The sequence below is a fragment of the Panthera uncia genome (assembly GCF_023721935.1).
Source record: "Panthera uncia isolate 11264 chromosome A1 unlocalized genomic scaffold, Puncia_PCG_1.0 HiC_scaffold_17, whole genome shotgun sequence".
NCBI classification, from domain to species: domain Eukaryota; kingdom Metazoa; phylum Chordata; class Mammalia; order Carnivora; family Felidae; genus Panthera; species Panthera uncia.
The window spans coordinates 140,981,090-140,997,952 of NW_026057577.1; the positions used below are offsets into that span (position 1 = coordinate 140,981,090).

Below are 16,863 nucleotides of genomic sequence, written 5' to 3' on the forward strand. Positions count from 1 at the left end.
CAAGACTTCCAGGGGGTGGGAAATCCACTTAGACCAGTGTCAGGAGGAAGTGCACGGACGCGCTGGGGACATGCAGAGCCCGTTACCTTCCAGCATGCTGAGGTGCATGGCATCGTTGGCCCGCTTTGGCACACTAAGCATCACCTCGAGGCCGTCTTTTATCTCCCCTTTTCCTTCCTCACAGCAAGTGAGTAGCTCCTGTAAAAGACCAATACCGTCAACTAGCCAAACGCCGAAAGCTCTGCCAACAAGATCTTTGCAGCAAAGAGTATGAAAAATCCACGATTTTCAAGACAACAGCAGAATGTGGTCAACTGGGCACATATTCGCATAGAAAATCAATTACTGCCTCTTTACGCAACGAATGGAGGGGTCTGTCCTGCTCAAATCAGGATGTTTCTTCAGATCAGAGCAAACCAGATGCAGTCACCGTTTAAGATGAAACCGGTGGACAGATCAACTACCAAGCCTCAAAAATGACAAACAGAAACACTCGATTAGTACAGTAAAGCATAATCAGCTACTGGTTTTATCTGAAGGTCACGGCCGAGTCCAGCCAGGACTGCTATGCCTCCCGCGGCAGCCCAGTGTGATCCTAAACTCCTTGGTGCTGTTAGTGCCAAGCCCCATCTACCCTGGAGCTCCCAGGCCGTGAGCGAGAACACGAGCGGCAGCCGTGTCTACGTTAAATGCTGTCCCTCTGTGTGCAGGACGTTTGGAAAAGCGTGAATGATCTAATCACACTTGCCCGAGTGTGATTATGTTTCAGATCTACTTAGAGGAACATCTGCTGTTAAATGAATGCGAACAAGGACAATAAATCCACATTCTGGCAGGGTCCAAGACTCTTTCTTACCACAGTATGGTTATAATCAGTCAGTAATAGTAATCACAGCTTTCCGTGTCCTAGTGGCCGACCAAAGGCACAGGGCACTGCACTCAGCTTTGGTCCCACAGTGGACAGTTTTAGAGCAACTTGCACCAGACAAGCATGTTTACTCATGACCAGATGTTTTTTGCCTATTATTCTAAGCAGATTGGCAAAAAAAAAAGTGTTTAAAAATGCTATATGGAGAAATTAACTTCACTGTCAAAAACATTCGTCGGGGACCTCAACAGAGCTTATAATTATTCTCCTTAAAACCCCCGGGAAGAATAACGTGAGGCTTATAAATTAAAGCCCTATTTTAATAGTGATTAACTAGATGTGAGGTCACCGAGGAAGAGGTCTTTAGTGGAACCACATGCTTTAAAAACAAGATTCTTAAATGCTGAGGACACCAAAAGGTAAACCGCCTTTGCACAAATAAAAAGCAGTGGGCTGATGTGAATGTGAACGACTTAACCTCCTGACTTCTAGTTCACGTTTGTGGCAACCTCCTACTTCTGCTAAGGGTCATACAAGCACTTCATAGGATTCTGATACAGAAATGCAGGAGTGCTTTCCCAATAGAAATATCCCATATGATACCATTTTCACAAAAGAATACTACAGCCATTTCTGTGTCTAGAGTTTTCTCATTAGCAAAGAGTTTCAGGATCTCATTACTCCATCTCTGAACTTCTTTTATATCCAGGAAATTTACATACCACCTTCCTACTGCTGTGTGAGGCCAGGGACATAGATGCGTAATATACTGTTAGCAAGAGGGAGTGGACAGTCGGTACGTTCTGATGCTTAATAACATTCTCCAGCCAAGGATACAGCAGGATAAACATCATCAGGTAGAGGTTGTAAATTATTATTCTTATAGTGAAGAAAATGTGCACTGATTTTTATATAATGCATTCTGTGACAACCATCACAAATTCTAAGTTTCCTTTACTGTTCTACAATTAAGACTAGACATTAAATTACAAATGTGGCTGGTTTTTTTTTTTTTTTTTTGAGGTATAATTGACATGCAACATTATGCTAGTTTTAAGAGCACAACATAAGGATCTGATATTTGTATACACTGCTTAATGATCACAGGAAGTCTAGTTAATATCCGCCACCATACATAGCTACAGGATGACTTTAATTATCATCATTTATAATCAAGAAAAAGTAGAGGTCAGTTTGACTCAAATACTCGGGATTTGTGTGAACAACATGTTCTAGAAATATGTGTGTGCCATCTGACTAGACGTAAGAGGGAGAAAGCTGCCTGAGGGTGAAATTACCTGGGCTTCAGCCCCATTTGGGTCTCGAGCTGAGCCCAGACAACAGGGATCCAGCGATGATTCCGGGCACAGCCCTCACCCTCACAGGCTCGTTTCTACACCCGCAGACCAGCAGTGTTATGAGGTAAACCTAAAGTCTGCAAAGTACACAGCAAAGAGCGTGGTCCACAGCCAGCAAGCCACACTGGGACACAGATACCACGTTACCCAGGCTTGACAATCCCGCCTTCCTTCCTCAGTTTATGTTACGGACCAGACTCAGCAAAGCTCCGGTGCATAACGAGGAATATTCTCTCATTTACCTGCCACACTGAGAAACTGATCAGGGTAATAAATAGCAATGAATTAAAAAAATTAAATGTCTTGGTGTTATTTAAAAAATTCAGGGTACTTTACATAAACAGAAAAACGCCAGAAGAGTAATGCGCAATTCACAAAATTTTGCATGCAGAAGATGCTTCATACATACTTTTAAAAGAAGCTGATACTTTGTTATTCGCTGAACCGGCTTAATAAGGTAAGAAGAGATGGAATTGGCTAATCCATGCCGCTGTTGTATTTCCTAAATTAAGAAGAAAATAGAGAGAGACGAACGTTACTGTAATGTTAATTATAGCATTTGAATTAGCATGAACTAAAAATGCACTTTTTACCTCCAAAATGACTATACGCATATCACTGTTGTTGTATAAAGAAAAACAGAAATCACTGTTCTTTTAATACGCTGGACATGAGAACGGGTGATCACTTTGAACCAGAAGGTGGCGCGTCCAATCCACATTGCTGGCTCTCCCGTGCAGATCTCAACTAGGCCAAGCCTACAACCTCTGCTCTGGGCCCGTGCTGGCCTCCAGCTCCCCCCGGCCCGGCCCGGGGCCACTCAGTCCAGACAGGAGCCAGGGACGGGGATGGGGACAGGGCGCACCCTCTCCCACCGCAGCTCCTAAGCGTTTGCCTTGGCGTCGCCTTGGCCAAGACCACGTCCCCGCCCCTGGCCTGACTCCCTTTCAATAACGAGTTCGCACACCATGGAGGATTCCCTCCACGCGCTCTCAGACTTTCCACGCCCACGAGCGGTACTTGCATCATCTTTTGGCTCTTGACACTCTTCTCAGAAAATCTTCAAAAAAACCCCACCACCACCAAAAAAAGGCTATCTCCTCACATTCTATGCTTCCAACGAGATTCAAACACCACTACACTCTTGTGTTCTCAATCTGCTTGTCACTTCGATGAAGCTCATGGGGACCTGTGCGCGCGTTGTGCCAGGATTCCTGTGAGTCGCTGCCGATGGGAGTGCTGGCTGCAGGACAGCCACCAAGCGACTTGTCCCTCACATGCCACCCAGGTTCAAAACTTAGCAATTCTTCCTCTGCCTTCCTGATCACGAAATGTAGTTTAAAACTTTCTCTTCAATTTGCAATTGTTCAAAAATGTGCAATTTATCATTTAATGATTACGATACACACATTCATAATTTCACATCTAAAACATCTTTCATATAGAATATAATGATCTCAAGTACAGGTCACTGAGTTCTGACAAATGTCAACACACTTGCAAACAATTCCCAAACCAAGGTGCAGAACATTTCCAACATCACAGGAAGTTCTTCAGGTCCCTTTCTAACAAATTCCCCCACCCACACCCCACCACCACCAAGAGGCAACCCCTATTCTGATTACTATTGCCAGATTAGTTTTGCATATTCTAGAATTTCACACAAAAGGAACCACACAGAATGTACTCCTTCATATCTAGCTTCTCTCAGCCCATGTTTTGGAGATTAATCTATGCTACTTACATATCAAGAATTTATCCTTTTATACTGTTGAGAAGTATCCCATTTCATGCATACCCAACATTTGAGAGATACTATAATGTCTTTTTAGTGCCTTGTTTTAATAACATTCAGAAATACATCTCTGATATTTCTGAACACCAATCTATTTTTGTTGACACCCTTAATACCTCATCATAGGATTATAACTATTAAAAAATGACAAGAGAGGAATGAATACCCAATGGGTAAAAGATAGTCTATTCAACAAATGGTGCTGGGAAAACTGGACAGCAACATGCAAAAGAAAGAAATTGGACCACTTTCTAACATCACACACAAAAATAAATTCAGAATGGATTAAAGACCTAAATGTGACCTGAAACCATAAAAATCCTATAAGAGAGCACAAGCAATAATTTCTCGACATTGGATATAGTAACTTCTTTCTAGATATGTCTCCTGAGACAAGGGAAATAAAAGCTAAAATAAGCCATTGGGACTACATCAAAATAAAAAGCTTCTGCACAGCAAAGGAAACAACCAACAAAACTAAAAGGCAACCTACTTAATGGGAGAAGATATTTACAAATGACATATCCGATAAAGGGTTAATATGCAAAATATATAAAAACTGATATAATTCAACACCAAAAACCAAATGATTCAATTAAAAAATGGGCAGAAGCTATGAATAAATATTACAAAGAAGACATACAGGTGGCCAACAGACACTCGAAAGATGTTCAACATTGCTCATCATCAGGGAAATACAAATCAAAACCATAGTTATGACCTCACACCTGTCAGATGACTAAAATAAAAAATACAAGACGCAACAGGTGTTGGAGAGGATGTGGAGGAAAAGAACTCTCCTATGCTGCTGATGGGAATGCAAACTGGTACAGCCACTGTGGAGAGCAGAATGGAGGTTCTTCCAAAAGTTAAAAATAGATCTACTCTATTATCTAGGAATCACACTACTAGGTATTTACCAAAAAAATACCAAGACACTAATTCAAAGGGATACATGCACCCCTATGTTTATAGCAGCATAATCTACAATAGCCAAATTATGTAAGCAGCCAAGATGTGGTATGTATGTGTGTACACACACACACACACACACACACACACACACACACACAGGAATATTACTCAGCCATAAAAAAGAATGAAATCTTGTCATCTGCAATAACACGGACGGAGCTGGAGAGTATAATGCTACGTGAAAAAGACAAATATCATATGATTTTCACTCATAGGTGGAATTTAAGAAGCAAAACAAATGAACAAAGGAAAAGAGAGAGAGAAACCAAGAAACAGACTCTTAACTACAGAGAACAAATGATGGTTACCAGAATAGAGGGAGGTGGGGGGATGGGAGAGACGGGGAATGGGGATTAAAGAGTACACTATCATGATAAAAAAATTAAATTATTAAAAAGAATAAAGACATAAAGTTACAGAGAGAGAGGGAGGCAAACCACAAGAGACTCTTAAGGACCGAGAAGAAACTGAGTGTGGATGGGGGGTAGGGGAGAGGGGAAAGTGGGTGATGTCATGAAGGAGGGCACTTGCTGGCATGAGCACTGGGTGTTGTATGGAAACGAATCTGACAATATATTATATTTAAAAATAAAAATAAGGGGGGCCTGGGTGGCGCAGTCGGTTAAGCGTCCGACTTCAGCCAGGTCACGATCTCGCGGTCCGTGAGTTCGAGCCCCGCGTCGGGCTCTGGGCTGATGGTTTGGAGCCTGGAGCCTGTTTCCGATTCTGTGTCTCCCTCTCTCTCTGCCCCTCCCCCGTTCATGCTCTGTCTCTCTCTGTCCCAAAAATAAATAAAAAACGTTGAAAAAAAAAATTTAAAAATAAAAATAAAAAAATAAAGACAAAAATGGCTACATGATCCGAGTATTCTTCCAAAATACCTGACAAAGGTTTCATCCTGCTAAAACAATAGAGCTTCCTTTTTCTAAAAAGCTGTTAAGGGTATTAACAAAAACTTCTGTGCTTCTAAAATTTTACTTTGAATGGTGGGGGGCAAAGAATTGGGGGTAAAGGGAGGATCTAGCTCACTGGTCAGTGGCATATCTAACACCATAATTTCTGCTTTGCCTTTGTATTAAGCTGTTTACATGCAACAACATCCTTGCTGGGAAGGTGGGCACTTTGGGTTATCCACCACTCCATGCTAAGCACCTATGACCAGGCACATTGAGTTAAATGAGCCCCAAAAAGATGTGGGATCATGCTGGACAATGAATACTGAAGGCAAGTAATTTGTGAAATACCCAAATCAGACAAGCGTAATTTCTTTAAAGATGTTTTAAGGACAAAGGTTTTGGTTTTGTTGTTGTTGTTGTCGTTTTTTAATGGCTTTGATTCCAAAGCCATTTGATTTGATTAAATGTGCCACATGCTCTCAGTGCTTAGGCCTTAAATGATTCTAACTCTGCACAGAGCCATGGTGTTGAGTTTCACCTGATGGCAAAGACCCAGGGTCATGTGAAAAACAGAAAAAAAAAAAGGGGGGGGGGGAGGGCGGGCAGCACTGGGCTGGGAGCTGACTTTATATTTACAAAGGCAATGATGTATAATTGCTAGTCAGGAGAATGACAACTAAAACAAGGCCATCTACAGGGCTTCACCTCAAAGATACAAGCTAAAATTTATTCTCATTTCCCAGACTTCCAGAGAAGGGCAGAGTATCACACATGGCAATGCCCCAGCGTAAAGACAGAAACAAATCTAATGTTCTCACAGCCTTGTGAGAAATTATACATAACATCAAAAAGTACTCCCATCTCTTAATCAAGATGTATTTGACACACATTTAACTACATTCTGGAGACCCAAAAAGCATTCTGTAAATTATATCAATAAGGCTCTATCCTCTTTCGTACTAAATAACCTCCCTGCAATATCTTTCCAAAAAAGATGACCTACATCTACAACAATGGGAATATAATTAATAAGCCTCCCAATGGTCCTAGGGACAGTGCTATCTGTAAAAATTTTATTGGCAGGCTACTTTTGGAATAACATAAAAATGAGAAAAATAAATGACTAAAAAGGATTCAAAAATTCAAAGATTTTTGTTTCACAGAGAGTAAAAGAAGCTGAAAAGTTTGTACCTTCTGTATAACATGATATTACACCTAAAATTACTATAAATTGTAAGTAATGTCATATACACACGTACATGCTAAAATCTTAGATCTTTTTTTAAAAATTTTTAATATTTATTTTATTTTTGAGAGAGAGACAGAGCATGAGTGGGGGAGGGGCAGAGAGAGAGGGAGACACAGAATCCGAAGTAGGCTCCAGGCTCTGAACTGTCAGCACAGAGCCCGATGCCGGGCTAGAACCCACGAATGATGAGATCATGACCTGAGCTGAAGTCGGACGCTTAACTGACTGAGCCACCCAGGATCTCCTAGAAGAATCTTTCAATAACAGAAGAATATATAACAATATCCCACCATAAATATGACAGATAAACAGGAAAATACTGTATCATCAAATAGGTGAAAGTTAGGAGTGATGCTGCATTTTATGTATACCAAATACAACTTAGAAGATTTCACAGCTTCATCAGGAATCTATTACTTACATCAAAGTAGGACCCTGCATGCTCTAGTATCAGCTGAGTAGAATCCGGCTTATTTTTGCAATATGTGACATACATCTGAAACTTGTCTGCCTATAAACAACAACAACAACAAATTAGAATATCTCTTTCAAATGGCAGTACCTCAAAATATGATAAACTTTTATGCAGAAAAGAAGCTGTGGGGATAAAGGAAATTTAAGCTCTAAATAAAAGAAACCCTATTTTATATGGAAAGCTGTTAAAAATGAGAAACACATCCTATCGGTATACACACCTCCAGAAGCTTCCCTTGGCCCAGTAAGTCAGGGCTGGGCACACCCACTCTGTTCCAGTTGCCAGTGCAAACCCAGGCATCACATGTGGATGGCAGGGCACTACCACCAGGTGACTGTCTGGCTCTCCTCCCGACTGCACAACATCCCCCCTCCCACCTTGCCAACCTGGCCCCCCCCAGACATGGCTGCGCATTCACGTTTATCTACGCATTTCCAGGACCACGTGCAGGACTGGCACACTAAATGTTCCATTTCAAACCATCACTATTGCCAATAAAAAGCTCGGTCCACGTTAATAACTAGTTGCAAAATGTAAGTCTTTGTGGCAAAGTCCATTTCTCCGTAAGCAGACTCTGTAGAAGATGGTGACATACGAGAAATGGACCACATTCCTTTCTAACTTCCTGCAAAGCCACCAAACAACCGTGAGAACAAGTAGTCGAGGTTTCATTACCCAAGTAACAAAGCAGTGTCCAACGTCCTCTGGCAACTGCTCATATTTTTCCAGCTCTTTCAGGAATATGCTGCAGAGAGTAAAAATGGTACTGTATTATTAAGATGTCTTAAAACATTTAGTAGTGAGATAGATACGCCAGAAATCAGGCCAAGCATATCACTTCAATCAAATACAGTGAAACATCTGTGCCGTCTAGATTTTAAGGATTTAATAACCCAAGTAGCTCTTAACTCGACTAAGTTATTGTGACTTTCAAACAGCTACTCAGTTTAGCCTTTAAACACTTTCTAATACAAATTTTAACCTAGCAGCTTTACTTTTGGGCAAGTGCTATGTTCAGTAGCTGAGGATATAATTTAGGGATGTAAATGAACACTCAGAAGAACCCACTTAGATTTCAGTGTCTTGTGCTGGGGTGGGGGCAGGGGAGTGAGGGAGACCCCAGCATCTCTGGCTCTAGCAGTATCTCTCCATAGGCTAGAGGGCTGTGCAGACGCTATCAAAAGGAGCTTCTGTTTCTTAAAAAAAAAACAAACAAAAAAACCAAAAACCCAAAACCAAAAAAACCTTAAAAATAAAGCCATGTGCCTCCTGTGGCCACTGGACAGTGTATTTTAGTTTGGTCAGACTACACATCTGTTCTGTCCTCAGTGCCTTCTCCCCTCTTGTTCAGAAAGACCAAGGGGTGGCCAGCAGCCACGCACAATTCTTCTTTCTTTTCATCCTAAGTAACTGATATAGCAGCTGACGACATAGCTTGGGAGAAACGAGGGTTCCTCCAAAAACAGTTTTCCCAATCTCATTTCTATAGCAGGTAAGAACAAACATAAAGTCGAGTCTCTATCATGATAGGTTCAACAACGTCAGTCTTTTGGAAGAAAGCCTGATAGTCTTCATTCGAATTTCAACAAAATCACTGAAATGGATGCTTAACTCAGTTGGGAGCTTTCATTTCTTGTTAGGAAACTTCAGCACCATATCTAGATTTCAAGAGTAACCAGCTCCCCAGAGATAAAGCCACTCACTTATTGTGAAACTCATAGATTTCCTGCATGTTCCCGAAGATGATGAGCTCTCTGTTTACGATGCCGGCCGGGATCTCCTCCACCCCGCTGGTCATCTCCCACAGGTATGTCTGGCCGGGAGGGAAGCAGAGGGATTACACAAAAACCCAAGAGCACATGTCCAAGAAACGGCTGTTCCTGCCTCTAGAATACGTACCCAGAGCTCACGAATCACCGACAATCGATCTGAAGTATGGAACCTTTCCCAAAACATGAAAAACTATTTTCCAGAAAAGCCCCCCCAGTTGCTGTGAGCCCTTCAGAGTAGTTCCTCGGGCTCCAGCTTGAGACTCTCCATTCCTGGTGTCAGACTTGGGAGCTAACCTCCCTGCTCTCTGAGGTACGACAACTATTCTTTAAACTACTGAGTATCAGTTGCGAATCATAATTAGAAGGCACATTTCTCTGAAGCTGCTGTAAAGTTCTGTACAAAGAGGATGGGAGCCAGGCCGTCATGTGACGAGCGGAATGACAGGATTAGTGCTGTATCATCTCTGTGTTGAGCAAAACATGGGCCTGGAAACTCACGGAAGGGTGGGAACAAGAAACAGGCTGCTTAAGCACACTGAAAATCTCGAGAACAACAACCGCAACAAGGGTGATTATTTTAAGAATTACCAACAGTCAGGGAGAAAACAGCGCGTTTAGACTGGATCTAAATAAACAAGCAAGAAAACTTACTTACATCCATACACTCCCGGAGGTCCCTCACGTAAGCCTTTTCAGTTTGAATTAGCTCCGCCATTATGAACCTTGAACACAGGAAGACCGGGAAGGGCTTAGTTCACAGTCAGGACACGGGCTTATCTGAACTATGTACTTTTACGGCTTATGAAATAATGAGAGTTTTCAAAGCAGTAGTCAGTAATGTGTTTGGGGAATTAAACCAAGAAGAGACAGAACAGTAACAGCGTAAAGCCACCAATTCAAAGGGAAAACATTTTGTTGAGGTACACCAGCAGGTCACGTTTTCTCCATCAGCACCACTGACACTTGGGGGCAGATAATGCTTTGCCAGGGGGCCGTCCTGTGAACTACAGGATGTTAGTGGGATCCCCGGTCTCCATCCCCGAGACGCCAATAGCATTGCCCCCTCCCATTGTGTGACAACCAGAAATGTCAACACACATGGCCAAGCATCCCCTGGGGGTCACAACTGCCCCCAGCTGAGAACCGCTGGTTTAGGACAATCTTTGGAACGTCTGGAACAGTTTACTAATTGGCAATTTTGAAACATCTCCACGTGTTATTTTTTTCTCCTTGGTACTACTAGTCATGATCTACTGATGACAAATGACACTAAAACAATTTGTCAACCCCATACGAAATGGAGGCACGGGAACAAAAAAAAGACACGGCTTCTGAAGCAAGTGATAAGGGGACAGTGCACACAGTGAGTCTGAACATCACAAGGTATCATTGCCATCCGGTTTCAAAGCACACACAGCAGTGAAGTCCAAGCGACATTTTCTTCACTTTTTCAATGAATCCCAGCAGGTTCTTAAAGACTGGCTTACTCTTTCCTGCGGGCCGACTTCCGTTTTTCTTCGTTAAGTTCATGAGCAGCGTCGCGAAGCTTCACCTCTGACCCAGGGACACTGGCGGGGATTATGTCCAGCTGAAGACTTTTACTCTGTGGAGGAAGAGAGCCAATGAACTTGAGTTAATCAGATCCGGGGAGGACATGAGGAAGAACACCATGGTTTATTCTGTTTGCACAGAGCAATTTACCGATTTGTTGGAATCTGAAGAAATCCCCAGGGCTTTCTCCAAAGAGGTCCTGTACTTCTCCATCCGCAGAGAGAAATCCCTGTACCTCTTATCCACAGCAGTGACACATTTTTTTATCTCTGCTGCATGGGCATGCCCTTTTTCACAAAAGCCATCAGCCAGCTGTATCAATAGCTTCACTCTCTCTTTGGTTTGCTGCGGAAACAACAACAGGAAAGTATTGTGAGGCAAATGAACTCAACTGCCAGAACCGGAGACACAGTGGCAACTTGCCTACAACTCTGAGCTCCCGACAGGGAAAAACTGCTGGTCAGAGAAATGTCCCCTGAAGCTCCAAGTCCACCAATTCACCCCCTGATCCCGGCCTGGCCGCTTCCCCACAGAGAATGGCATGTTTACGACCGCAAAAACCAACCCGAATCTAGCCCTTCTCTTGGCGTGGCTTCATCTGGTGGACGCCCGAGAGACACCTGTGGAAGGGATACATATGTGTCTCCCGTGGCCCCCACCGCTGCTCCCTGCCCGTTCATCCCCTGCGCCCACGGGGATGGAAGGCCCGCTGAGATCCTGGCAAAGGAACCCCCACACCGCAGACACTCGGTGAAATCCTTGAAGTGACGCTGCACTGCACGTTCGTTTCTTTTTCAATTCTCGGTAGAAATGAAGGAAAGATCGCTAGCCAGGAAATGATCTTTAGAGAAGCATATTAAATGCTCTTCACTGTTTTAGAACTCCCTCTCAAAAATTATTTCATTTGTACGTGTACTTAGAAAAGATACTTCAATTAAGTTAAACACAACCGCCTTGGTTTTCATACAGTTCAGGAGAACCACAAAACATTGGTTTAATATCTATGGCAGTAACGTCCCTCAAAACTCTTGAGTTTTCAACACCTGTTTTCATCACATCCATTGGTTACTAGGGCAAGGCTTCCTTCGACAGTCCTGCTGGCATTTCAGACGAGTACTCTTCCTCTTCCGGAAGGGAACCTGATTTTCTCCACTAACCTTTATCTACGAAATCTTTACGACCAACACTCAGGAAGGTGACTTTAAAAATCCCCAAAAGGTGCACCGGAGAGCAGGGGCCTCAAAGTAAAAATCCCCAAAAGGATAAAGGTCAGGGCTCAAAACCTGGATAAATTTTCCTAGTTTGCACAGGAAGTCTGAGGCAGCATGTCCTCGGCGACCGGCAAAGGCAGCTGTAGAATCCTCGGGCTGCGCATGCACGCCCCGGGCAACCTGCATCCAGCCCCGTGCTCCAGGCACACGCCCGGTCTATGCTTCCTTGCACCATGGCCCCTCCTGCCTGGAATGCTACTCTGTGGCTCCCTAGTGTCTTTGCTCAACCAAAGGCCACCTCCTCAATAGGCCCTCCCTCCCTGAGTCCCTTAAAAGTACAAGTCACCTTCCTGCCCCAACTATCCTCACTGGGCCTCCTCCACTCTCTCCCGGGACACGGGTCACCTGCCACAAGGATATAGTTGACTTACTACTGTTACCGTATGCCACTATCTTATTAGAATGTAACCACCACAGGCCTGGGATACTTGGGGTTTTTTGCTTACTAATATCTTATTCACCTTTCGTGTGCCTGGCACATAGTAGACAGTCACCAAATATTTACTGAAAATTAAGTTAACGTTAGGTTTTACGGGAAAATAGGTATATGCTTGTACCTTTAATGGGGTATGGCAGTTACTTTGAACAGGCATTAATACTTAAAAAATGAAAACAGAACTCAGATATAATAATCTGTGAAAAAAAATGGTTATTGCAAAATTCTATAAAAGCTGTTTATTAGAAAAAGTCAGCAAAACTTAAAACACCCTGAAGTTTTTAGGACTTTCATCTGGTGTGGAAATGGGCCCAAGTAGAGTGAGCTAATCAACCAAACCATATGATCTATCAACACAACACCTTTCTGGATATGCTAAGACGAATTATAAACCAAAGACCTAAAAAGTCAAAGTTTCACAAGTGGAACCATAAATTCCAAAAGGGACTTAACTTAGAACCATTATTAAATTTTAACATCAAAGAGAATATGAGAAAGGCAGGACTGTTTAAAAACTGGGTTGCCTGGAGGCACCTGGGCGCCTCAGTTGGTTAAGCCTCTGACTCTTGGTTTCGGCTCAGGCCATAATCTCACGGTACCTGGGACCCCTCATCGGGTTCTGTGCTGACAGCGTGAAGCCTGCTTGGGGTTCTCTCTCTGCCCCTCCCCGGCTCTCTTTCATCTCAGAATAAATAAGTAAATAAACTTAAAACAACAAAAAAAAATTGGGCTGCCTGGATGAGGTTACACTGCTGGGTGCCAATATACTAATGTGCTGAGAAGCACAGAGAAGTTGCATTGTGCCACCATGAAAGCATTTCTTCTCTTCCACCGTCCAAGCGCCACCGGTGAAAGGGTACTGCAAGTTATGTGTAGTGTCTCTTCAAGGAGTCAAGAAAACTGTTTCATATTTTAAGCACTGGGGTCATAGGAGTGAAGATAAAACAAAACAAAACAAAACAAAAAAACAATGCAGCTTGCCTACATTCAAAGAGAAAACAAAACACTGAAAAACTATAGGAAGATGTCTGCATAACACACGTCACAAAATAGATGAGTTGAATGCATGTCACGCCAACAGGCGGATGCTGATTAGGACACTAGATGCAGCAGGAAGGTGGGCTAGAGACAAAGCCTGGTGGCTTACAAACTTCATTTAAACAAAAGACACCAATCAGGCAGTCAAGGCTTCTTGAAGATGTGTGGCCAAGCCTGTCCCTCAAAGATGGCAACCCTCCCTCCACCATGTCTATTTGTCTTACTACTTCACAGTAGATGTATATATATTTACCCCAACTAGAAACTGCAGTCCATGAGCCCAGCACCCAGAGCAGTTCTGGCACACTGCAACCGCGTGATTAATAATGATGGGGTGAATGGTGTGATAAAAATTAAGGATGATGAATCTGCTAAGTCGCGAGCTCTCAATACATTTTTATTTTAACTGATTTTTTTTAATGTTTATTATTTTGAGAGAGAGAGAGAGACAGAATACGATCAGGAGAGGGGCAGAGAGAGGGGGAGACAGAATCCGAAGCAGGCTCCAGGCTCTGAGCTGTCAGCACAGAGCCCGACACAGGGCTCGAACCCACGAACCGTAAGATCATGACCTGAGTCGAAGTCGGACACTTAACCCATGGAGCCACCAAGCACTCCTAATTGGTATTTTTAAAATGCATGCGTAGAAATCAAAACTTCAAAGGTAAAAAGGATACAAAGTGAAAAGTCTCCTTACTCCACCTTCCTATGAGGTGTCTCAATGATCAGCTTCATGTGTTACCATTCTAGACACATTTTATTATACAGAGGGGTGTACGTATGTATGTATGTATTTCTCTCTTTGTACCTAAATGCTTGTACACACAAACCCTGCTCTGCACCCAGCATTTTTTGTTTAACAACTCTCAGACATCCTTCACTATCGGAACACGAGCAGTACGCTTGTTTTAGGCTTGGCGCTGCACAAGATTTCCATGAGCTAATGTGCTCCCACTGAATGGACTTTCATGTTGTTTCCGTTCTTTTCCTAAGCCAGGAAAAAACTGCACGTGTCTGAGCGTGTGTAGCTAGTCTAGTTTCAAGATGTGGGACGGCTGGGGCAGAAGGGATGTCCATCTGTGACACTGAGCGGTTAACGTGGTGACACATCCCCCCCCATCCCCAGAGGTCGCCTCCATTCACCACCCCCCCCCAAGGCGCGCCCCCCCCCCCCCCCCAAAACCCCCCCCTTTTCCCCCCCCCCCCCCCCCCCACCAAAGGTGCAGCCATAACCTTTTTGGTATCTGCCAATACCTGGGTGAAAACAGAACACAGTATACTTCTGATTTATAGTTTTCTTATTTTAAGTAAATTTGATAATTTCATATATTTAAAAGCCATTTAGAATTCCTTTCCTGGAAGCCCTCTTTAATATCTCTTGTCCATTTTCTTGTTTACTCTTATTGATTTGTAAAAGCTCTTTACGACTGAGAAATCAGCCCTTTGTGATAGGAATTGCGTATTTATCCTCCCTATTTGCTTTCTTTCACTTATGTTGGCCTACCCTTTAGAAATTCATACATTTTTGTGTATGTGATTTTATCATTTTTTAGAGCTTTGGGTTTTGTGTCCCGTTATTTTTTCTAGTCATTTCAGGTTTTCATTGTTGATACATTTACCTTGCTATCAAGGTGGGATACGAATCCAACTTAGTTTTTCTCTAGAACGCTGCTCAACGCTATGAAAAAAAAGCCTTTCTGCATCTTTTTAAATGAAGATTTACAAAAGTTTTCATCCTTACTGTTCTTTCTAGAGATCGTTACAAAAATAGATTTTATTTCAAAAGCATACAAATATTATTAATTTGAACAACCTCAGCAGTGGGCAATCAGGGGTTTGTAGAAAAATAAAGGCAAACTGCATTCCTGAGTCCACATGTCAAAGAATCTTTACTCACCATGTTCTTAGGTAAGGAAAAACCCAGGGAGGATGCACATTCAAGGGTCTTAAGACACTTTCTAGCAAATGAAGGCTTTTGGCGCTGGGGACAGTGGTGACCGGGATGCAGGAAGTGTGTGGGAAGGAGGAGGAAAGTTCTGCGTCTCGGGCCGCGGGCCTCCCACTCCACTGCGCTTGCGGAAAAGTCACCTGGGGGCTTGTTTACAGACGCTCATCTTCAGGCCTCACTCCTAAACAGTCTAAGTCAGTAAGTCTCGAATAAGGACAGAAATTGGCTTTTAAGTAAACACGCGTGACTTGGATACAGGTGGTGCCTGTGAAGCACTCTGAGAAATTATTCCATCGGGAGCTGCGAAGGACTCAAGCTGAGGCTTCATGGTGACACAGTGACAAAAAGGCTTTACTTCCATTGCACTAAATGTGTTACAACACTGACCGCTGTAACAACTAAACTGGAGGACGGTCACATCAAGAGCAACAGATTCTCTCCATGACACGGGTAAAACGGTTTCTTAGAAGAAACTATGAGGAGGGGCAGAAGGCGAGCAACAGACATCCCCAGGCACGAGCAGGTGTGGTCTGATGAAGAGAAAGGAAGCCAGAAACCCATGGGAATGAGATGCTAAGCGAAAAAGCGAGAGGTTTTCTTTTCCAAAACCACTAGTTCCTCTGGGCAAAACGGATCCAGCAGACCCGGTGAGAGAGACGGCAAGGTCAGGTGTTACACCGGTGATTTTAGATGCTTATTTTTATAAAACACAAGAGCCAAAGCATGCCCCTGTTGCTCACTGTGTAATAACCACACCCCACATCTGAGGAGGAGGGAAATTCAGGAATAAAAATTCCCTTTGAACACACCCTACTGGTGGAACATGGCTGCCATGCGACTGCACCGCAGACAGTGACGTTCACGTGAGCTTCTGTGCGCACGGCGCCCCCTGGAGTCGTGCGGTGACCAGGCTGTTTGGCTGTGCAAATGGTCCGCAGAATGCAGCGTTAATGGAAATTTAGCTTAGTGAAGAGGAACAACTCTTAAATCTATCTCTGAGTGGCACCTTAGGCATTTTCTTAATACCTTTATAATCAAAGGCTATTCAAAAAAACCAAATTTGTAACGCACACAACTGTAACTTACCCTCCCACTGTTAACAGAAACAAGAACTACACAGCCAAGGGTGTGCTGTATCTCAGGGAAGCAAAAGACATGATGCTTACCTGCAGAGGCAGGCAGGCCAGCTCTCCTCAAATGAGTGGGTGGGTGCCTTCCTCTGGGTGCCCAC

The 16,863-nt window shown here is 43.3% G+C and overlaps 1 protein-coding gene across 2 annotated transcripts in view; it reads right to left on the reverse strand.

Moving 5' to 3' along the window:
• TRIO (trio Rho guanine nucleotide exchange factor) overlaps nucleotides 1-16,863 on the reverse strand; it is a 353,639-nt gene that overhangs the window by 97,603 nt on the left and 239,173 nt on the right. For both annotated transcript variants that reach the window (XM_049648759.1, XM_049648761.1), the window contains exons 22-29: nucleotides 11,090-11,284; nucleotides 10,876-10,991; nucleotides 10,044-10,110; nucleotides 9,320-9,429; nucleotides 8,292-8,361; nucleotides 7,563-7,652; nucleotides 2,636-2,728; nucleotides 87-198 (exon numbers count right to left, since the gene is read on the reverse strand). In XM_049648759.1, coding sequence (XP_049504716.1) covers nucleotides 87-198; nucleotides 2,636-2,728; nucleotides 7,563-7,652; nucleotides 8,292-8,361; nucleotides 9,320-9,429; nucleotides 10,044-10,110; nucleotides 10,876-10,991; nucleotides 11,090-11,284 — 853 coding nt within the window. The remainder of the gene's footprint in view (nucleotides 1-86; nucleotides 199-2,635; nucleotides 2,729-7,562; nucleotides 7,653-8,291; nucleotides 8,362-9,319; nucleotides 9,430-10,043; nucleotides 10,111-10,875; nucleotides 10,992-11,089; nucleotides 11,285-16,863) is intronic.